General features: G+C 34.4%; 1 protein-coding gene across 1 annotated transcript; it reads left to right on the top strand.

Annotated features, from left to right (window-relative positions):
• Positions 1 to 2,777: 2,777 nt before the first annotated feature.
• LOC114390919 (probable LRR receptor-like serine/threonine-protein kinase RFK1) lies at positions 2,778 to 5,330 on the top strand. The gene is made up of 5 exons (XM_028351858.1): positions 2,778 to 2,858; positions 2,966 to 3,111; positions 3,933 to 4,082; positions 4,204 to 4,322; positions 4,415 to 5,330. Exons 2-5 carry the CDS (start codon positions 3,054 to 3,056, stop codon positions 4,679 to 4,681), a joined length of 594 nt encoding a protein of 197 aa, XP_028207659.1. The 5' UTR covers positions 2,778 to 2,858; positions 2,966 to 3,053; the 3' UTR covers positions 4,682 to 5,330.
• The last annotated feature ends 3,794 nt before the right edge of the window (positions 5,331 to 9,124 follow it).

The following is a 9,124-nucleotide window of genomic DNA, read 5'->3' as shown; positions in this document are numbered from 1 at the left end:
AGTTAACTGAAATATAGATTTTTACCATACGCTTGTTTTACAAAATAATAAACAAGAAATTTAATCTTAATGTTACTCTCTTTTATATATTTTTTTTGAAAATTATGTTTTATTAATTTATTTGTTAAGTTCTACAGCTTTTTTTAAAAATTTAAAATTAATTGATACTTAGTTAAAATAAACTTAATGCTTAAATATAACTTTGTTCTCCTATTTTGTTAAATTCACAACTTTGGTTTCTTATTTTAAAAATAGAGACATTTAGTCTCTTTATTTTAAAAAAAATCATAATTTTGGTTTTATTTTATTTTTGTCTACATTTTTTATTTTTTATATTTTAATTAATGGAATCATTTCTTTATATTACTTTAAATGAATGTTCGATCTAGAGTTTAGTTTGACCAAAATAATAAAAATATAATATAGAAAAAATTGTTAATTGAACCAAAATTATGGATATTTAAAATAAGGAGACCAAAATGTATCTATTTTAAGATGGGAGACCAAAATATCATATTAAGTAAAATAGAGAACCAAAATTATAATTGACCTAATTTTAATTCAATATTTTCCAAATTATAAGTCAACATTGACAATAAAATTATACAATTATAAATGCCACATTCATCTAAATCTTGATATATATATATTGTAACATCTTTCCTTGTTGATATATATTGTTGTTGCAATTATTAATGCATTTTTGTTTCTAATAAAAAAGTTGAATATTTTTATTCATTTAATTTTGTAGAATTTTTCATGAACTTAAAAGTTGTTATTCGCTATAAATCTAGCTATGCCAACGCTATTAGTATCAAAAAGGTTGTTTGATGAATTTTAAATAATTATTATGTGTATTAATCATGAATTTAAAAATCGTATTGGACCAACATTTCTATTGGAAACCAGTGTGGTGACCAGTACAAAGACTCTAAAAAATTAGGGAACTTTAGAACCAGTCGATCCAGCCAAAAATCGACATTAAACTAGTGCTAAAAACTGATATTAATAAGTCTTATTTATTTTTAATTTTTTGAAATTTAATCTAATATTTTTTAGATATATATATATATATATTATGAGTATAATTTATTTTGTCAACTATTACTATTTTTTCTTATGAAACATATAATTTAGTTGTTTTTACTAACTTATAATAGTTATATACATCATTATTTTATATTATTATATAATATTAAAAAATATATAACCAATTCAATCATGATTAGATCATGAAGACTAGTGTCTTCACGGGTTCAATCACTAGTCCGATTTTAATAACATCGATATCAAGAATGATTATGCAAGTGATGAATGTAATTATATTTTTTTTGTAACCATTTTATTGGTATGAAATATCTATCAACTTTGTGGATGATTAATCTTCATTGGAGAAGTCACTTTTAATAGAATTCTCCCTTCCAATCATATTTTTTCTATCAACAAGACTCCAATATGAAATCTTATTTAAAAGGATCAAATTCAGTATCACTTGAATCAACTATTTATCGGTAAAACTCTCATTAGAACACTCTCAACACTTCCTAAACAAATTTCTTCCAAAAAAATCTTTTTTTTTTCTTTCTATTCTTTCTATTCCAAAAAATCTTAATTTTTTATTAATATTAATTTTATTTATTCATTTTATTTGACATGCAAATTTATTAATGTATAATAATAATATAAATATAAATATTTATATTATGCTACTAAAATTTATGTATTAGAAATTAATTTAATTTCCTAATTAATTAATGTATTTCTTATAAACTATTATTTTTATTCTATGTTTAATAACGTCATATACAGATATTTTATTTATTAACATAAATGTAATAATGTTACTTTTTTAAATATATTAAAATGAAATCATGAAGATTTTTATACTTAAAACAAATTTAATTATAATTAATGTTTTTATATAAATTTCATTATATGTTCAGAAGTAATTTATTAAATTCATTTTTATTATATAATAATTTTAAATTACTTATCTATAATATAATAATTTAAATTACTTTAGTTTTATGATATAAATCACTAATATTATTCATGGGAGACAATTTCATTCAATATCATCGTGTCCCGTAAAACTATCTCTTCATGTATTGTACTCAAACGCGTGTCAAAGACTCCATATTATTATAAATTAAAATATTTTTATTTTTCTACGGTAAAGACCACAAATATGATTTACAGAACTAAATGTTTAAGATCATTGTTAACAATAAAACTCTTATTCTCTATTTAACATGATTACATGCCAAAGACTCAATATATGTACTTTGAACTCCAATAAAATCATTTTTACTTATAAATTGTATAACATAATTTCATATACAAAAATTTTAAATAATATAAAATAATTTAAATCTAATTAGTTAATATAATTATTACAAAATAATATTTTTAACGTATTTTATCAATTAATATTTATATAATAATCTAATTTTTTCAGAAATATATAAAAAATATATTAGAATTAATTTATTAAATTTTTTATAAAAAAATAGGTTTAAATTAATTACTGAATAATATAGTAAATTTAATTTTAATTATAGTTTATGAAGAGATGATGAGTCTCGAGAGAGATGTCCAAGAGTCTCGATTTTCTTCTATAGATTTCTCTAAAAAGCTGCAAGTAAGTTTCTACTTTGATCTCTGGCATAAACCTATATAATTTTTGCTTTTGTTTTTATTTAGACCCTGTTTTTCTCTTAGTCTGGAGTTGATTCGTTATGCCCTCTCCCATTTTTTTTTTATTAAAATAGTAGGATGCAGTATTCGATGTTCAGAATGAGATAGCACAACATCTGCAGAATTTGAAAGTTTCTAACTTTAGAATGATTCCTGTTAAGGTTTGTCAGAGATAATTTCTGATGTGTTGGGAGTGCATAAATGAGTTTTGTGATGCTTCGGTGCCATATAAATTTATTGTTTTTTAATTCCTTTCTCATTTTTGCAGAGGGAATTTGCATTTGAACGATCTGAAATTCCTGCAGGTGGAAATTATGTGATGAACTTAAATTGTTGTTGTCTTCAGAGTAGATATTATGTGCTGGTCACTCTTTTATCATTATAAATGCCATGAATCTGATGCACAACACAAAGGTTTTGTTTATAGAATGAATTATATCAACTCCAGCAGATCTTTTAATTTCCTGTCATTTTATTTTTCTGTTTTGCCGATCATTAAAATTTGATAGAAGATTCTTTTTCACTTTTCATGATTCTTTAAAAAAAAATTATAGAATTTATAACTCAAGTTTGATAACTTGAGTTATAAATTCTATAAATTTTTTGTTCTTGGATTTGTTATTTTAACAAAGATACCCGACTAAATGAGAAAAGTAGGAAATACAAAATTGGATAAATTTATCACTGAATTGACTCAGACAGCTTAAATTCATTCTAGAAGCCTTGGGCCCTTTATTTTCAACAATTGTACATAATGACATTCAACTTTAGGACAGTGCTATATTTTGCACGGTAATCTTTATGGTTTAAATAAGTTTATATGCATAATTAAAGGCATTGGAGTAGGACAACTCTCTTATTCTCCACAGCCATCCTTTGATTCATATAGATGGATCATTAGTTTGTTTGTTTAATTTTCTCATTTAATTGGTATGACAAATAAGTGTAATTTGTCCTTCCTTTGGTATATGGAAGAACAACAATTTTGGATTTTTTTATTTTTTTTATGAATAACATTCAAAGGGCATGAAATAGAGTTTCACTATCTTAACTTTGTTGGAACTCTACAATTTTTCTCACATTCTGGAATTTGTTACGCTGTATTATTGTATTTGTATGGGACTTAGAAAGTAAAACATGCTTCTCTACCTTCTGCTTTTAAATATTTTGGCACCATTAATATTCTCTTTTTATAGGATAATTAGATCTCATGATTTTTTTATTTTCTTTGCCAGATTCTAAACCTTGTTCAGACCAAAAAAATGCAAGGCATAAGATAATCGTTGGAGTGGGATTTGGAGTTACAGCTCTATGCCTTGTCTTTATAATAGTTGGAATCTTTTGGTGGAAGGGCTACTTCAAACGAATAATTAGGACAATAAAAGGTAAATACTAAACAAGCATTTGTGCTTTCCACAAATACTCTTAAACAATGCGATAACTTACTACATAAAAGGAAACAAGTTGTTCCAATGAATACTTGTTTTATGTTGACTTATTGGACAGGTACTGAAAGACAAGATTCACAGAAGGGGATATTTACGTTAAAACAAATTAGAGATGCCACATATGATTTCACTCCAGATAATATGATTGGAGAAGGTGGTTTTGGTCATGTCTACAAGGTATTAGAGTGAACGACGTTTTTCCTTTGAAGCATAAAAAAATTATGTTCATCAAGTAGCATCTAAAACTCTAAATAACTGTTGGATTGCAGGGTCAATTATCTGATGGAACATTGATAGCAGTCAAACAACTCTCATCAAAGTCACGGCAGGGAAATCGTGAATTCTTAAATGAGATAGGCATGATATCTTGTTTGCATCACCTTAATCTTGTGAAACTTCATGGATGTTGCATGGAAAGGGATCAATTGATATTGGTGTATGAGTACATGGAAAGTAATAGTTTGGCTCGTGCTTTATTCAGTGAGTTTCTACCCAAAGTGCAAACTATTGTATTTGTCTTTTACCTTGTCATCTAACAATTATATTTATATAGCTAGATAGCTATCTAACAAACTAGATTATTTTATACATCAAAATCTCTAGATTATATGTTCTGCAAGATAAGATGCTAAGTGAACATTATGAGATATCCCTAGGAGATCTGATTAATCTGAGGAAGTTTGTCTTCACGGAAATTTATCCTTTTCCAGAATTTGCTGATGAAAAGCGGGTCTCTATCGGACGTTATGCTTCGAGGCATGCCGTGAATTTTGCCCACTATCTCCATGAACAGCTGAGCCACAGCTTGTGATGTGTAGTGAGGGGGAAGCATGCCAAGATGCACCCCCTTAGAGAAGCGATCCATGACAACGAAGATGCATGTGTTGCCACGGTAGGCTGGTAGTCCCACGATGAAGTCCATCAAGAGATCTTCCCATGGTTGAGACGACACTGGTAATGGACATAGCAGGCCCCTTGGCTTTGCAGGTTCATATTTTATAAGTTGACAATCCAAACAATTGGCAACGAAGTTTCGAGTGTCAACCGTCATAGTGTTCCAAATGAAGTTCTCAGCCACTCGATCTAAGGTTTTGCGGAAACCCTTGTGACACCCAGTTGGAGATTGATGAAATTCCGAGAGTAATGTCTTGATAAATGAACAATCTGAGGGTAACCAAATGCGACCTCGACATAAGATGAAGTGAGGAGTCAACGAATGATCAGGATATGCCTTCGTATCGAAACATATCTTTTCCTTCAAGGTTACAAACTCTTGGTTTGTCTGCAACTCCTTACGTAAGTCTTCAAGGAAGGTAAAGTATGGCACTGAAAGAATGAAGAGTGAAGCAGTATCTGACCCCAACGATCGAGACAATGCATCTGCCACTACATTGCTCTTGCCTGCTCTATATTGGATAACATAATCGAATCCTAGCAAGCGTGCTAAGTACTTGTGCTGTTCAGGCGTTTGAATGGCTTGATTCATAAGTTCCTTTAGGCTCCGATGATCTGTTAAAATCACGAAATGATGCCCTAACAGGTACTGCTGCCATTTCTTGACGGCGGCGGTGATGGCGGCGAGCTCACGAACATAGGTAGAGGACCGAAGCAACTTGGGACAAAATTGCTTGCTAAAGAAGGCGATTGGATGTCCTTCTTGCGAGAGCACAGCACCCATACCTGAGCCCGAAGCATCCGTTTCTACCATAAAGGGCTTGGCAAAATTGGGAAGAGCAAGCATTGGTGCCATCGTAACTGCATCCTTAAGAGTTTGAAACGCGTGCTCCGCTTCTGGTGAGCACACGAGATCTGCCTTGGCTAATAGCTGTGAAAGAGGTGCAGCCAAAGTAGCGTAACCCCTTATGAACCTGCGATAAAATCCTACTAGACCAAGGAAGCCACGCAGAGCTCGAGTTGTACGCGGTTGCGGCCACCTTTGAATAGTTTGTACCTTCTCTAGTATAGGTTGCACACCATTGCTGGAAACAATGTGCCCCAGGTAATCTATATGCTTATGCGCAAAGGAACATTTAGCAAACTTGAGAGTAAACTTACCATCCATCAACACTTGAAATGCGGTTTCCAAATGCTTCAAATGTTCCTCCAAGTCGCGACTGTATATCAATATATCATCAAAGAAGATGATGATATATTTTCGTAGATAGGGCTGAAACAATTTGTTCATCGTTGCTTGGAAGGACGAAGGGGCATTACATAGCTCGAAAGGCATCACACAAAATTCATAATGCCCATGGTGAGTGCGGAAGGCGGTTTTGCTCGTATTGGATTCTTTCATCAGGATTTGATGATACCCTGGCATCAAGTCCAACTTAGAAAACCAGACTGCGCCTCCCAGCTCATCCAAAATTTCATCCACTGTGGGTATGGGAAAACGATCACGTACTGTAATCGCATTGAGTGCCCTATAATCAACGTAAAAACGCCAAGTTCCATCGCGTTTCTTTACCAACAAAACTGGAGATGAGAAAGGGCTCGAACTATGTTGTATGTGGCCTTGACTGAGCATGGAGGCTACTTGGTTTTCTATTTCTTTCTTTTGATAATGGGGGTAGCGATAGGGTCTAACGTTAACAGGGGCAGAGTTCGGGAGAAGCGTGATAGTGTGGTCTGTGGGTCGCGATGGAGGTAAAGTTGACAATGGTTGGAACAGGGAGGAGTGTTTAGTAAAGAGTTTTTGGATTGCTGGTATCAGATGAGTCAATGGTAATGGTGTCGTGGTGTGAGGTTCCATCTTAATGTGAAAATAAGTGCTAGTGTTACCTGTGTCTACCAGACGACGCAGCTGAGAAGGTGAAATCTGATCAAGAGAGGTATCGTGATCCCCCATGAGTTCAATCAACTTGCCATCATAAATGAATTTCATGTAAGAGTTGTGTAGTCCGTTAGGATAGGTCCCAAGAATTTAAGCCACTGCACTTCGAGGACTACGTCAGCCCCTCGAATGGGTAGCACATGGAAATCCACCTTGAAGTCATGCTTCTGAATCTGCACTGATACATCCATGCATACCTGGTTGCATTGTAACTCCTCACCGTTACCCACCGTCACTCGCAGTGTGGAGGTATTTTGAGGACTCAATTGTAGGGAAGAAACCAGCTCCTGTTGCAGGAAGTTATGTGTACTCCTGTCATCGATGAGGATTTGGACACGACAATTCTTGATTAAGCCAGTGAGACGCAAGGTCTTTGGAGCTCCTTGGCCGGAGAGTGCATGCAGGCTAATCTACACTGGTGGCGAATCCTGCAAAGAAGGAGGAAGAGTTGACGATGAAGGCCCGAGATCAATTTCCTGAGCATACTCATCCTCCTCTGTGACCAATAAGAATAAGGAAGAAGCACATTTATGACCACGCGAATATTTTTCATCGCAGTTAAAACATAAACCTTGTTCACGGTGAAGAGCTAGTTCCGTCAGCGTCAATCGTTTAAAGGGAATGGTGGAGGAGCGTGGTTTGGCCATGGGCGGCAGTAAGGACGATTCTGGTGGGGTCACGCTAGGGGAAGGCGAGAGTCGTGCAGGGGTCGTAATAGAGGGTGTAGTGGGGGACGACCGAGCTCCCTGCCGGCGACTGTCTAGCAACTTTTCTTCATGGAGTCTTGCAAACGAAACTGCCTGAGCCAAGGAATGAGGTTGCATGACCTGCACCTCCCTTCAAATCGTAGGACTTAGTCCTGATACGAAGCAACTAAGGACAAATGGCGCCGGAAGGCCGATAACTCTATTAGCGAGAGCTTCAAACTCCGAGAGGTACACCGACACAGTTGAGCGTTGCGTCAATTTACACAGTACTCCCGTAGGATCTTCGTAAGCTGAAGACGAAAACCTTGCATGGATAGCATGTAGAAAAGCTGACCAAGAAGAGAGTTGGCCACTGCGATACATCCACTGAAACCAAGCTAAAGCAGGACCTTCCATATAGAATGAAGCTATCGTAAGTCGATCATGGTCTGGTGTCGCATGATATTCAAAGAATTGCGTAATCTTGAATATCCATCCCTCAGGATCTGATCCATCAAAGCGAGGAACCTCCAGCTTCAACCGATAAGCCGCATTTGCCGTTGCGGCTGATGAAGCACTTGCAAATGCCTGTGGAATGTGAGAATTGGTATGCGAGGTCTCTAACTGATTCATACGGTTAAGGAGATCATCGAACTTTGAAGTCATTGATGCAAAAAGCTTCGCAAAGGCATCTTCCCAGCGATCAACACTGGTCTTGGATCGTGTAGCTTCGGCCATGGCGGAAAAGAGCAAATGAAAGCACCAATGTTAGGGTTGGCTTTTGAGGCCCAAACAACCTCCAAGGACGGAGAAGGGTAGAGAGAGAGATAGAGAAGGGAACTAGAGAATGCGTTTTCTGATATTATTCACGAGCATTTTCTTGCATTTTATACATTCTGTTATCACGTAACGACCTAACTGCTTAACAGAAATGTTAACAACGAATATTCTTTATTCTTCCTAAGCTTCTAGAAGATACCTACGCTATCGTTGTGCCTTTGTATGCACCCGTGAATACTTAAGCTTCTAGCACGTAATCTTTCAGATAGCTACGAGTGTGGCTTCCTCTTTTAGGCCTTCCCTCTACTAACTTCTTGCTGTCATCACATCTGGGCCTGGTTGCTTGCGGTTCATAGCTGTTACTTGTAACACTATGGGCTTGTCAAGATGTAAATTTCCCTATTAGTAGAGTAAGAATATGGATAATTAAAATAGAACCCATAGTATAAATTATTATTGATATTACATTCTTCTTTTTAGGTGATTAACATTCATTTGAGGCATCAGTTAAGGTTCTTATTTCTAAATTTCTACCTCTAAATTATTATTGATATCCATGGGCATTCTGCTCGAAAGGGTGATGGGTCGAACCTCAAGTACTTTATCTCCTAGACACAGGCACTTTACTGCCCAGGTAATTTGGCATTCTCGTGTCTTTTGTTCTTAATGGCTTTCAAGAT

The sequence above is a fragment of the Glycine soja genome, chromosome 2, assembly GCF_004193775.1.
Source record: "Glycine soja cultivar W05 chromosome 2, ASM419377v2, whole genome shotgun sequence".
Lineage (NCBI taxonomy): Eukaryota > Viridiplantae > Streptophyta > Magnoliopsida > Fabales > Fabaceae > Glycine > Glycine soja.
The sequence above is the reverse complement of the archived record's forward strand: the minus strand, read 5'-3'. Positions and strand labels throughout refer to the sequence as shown.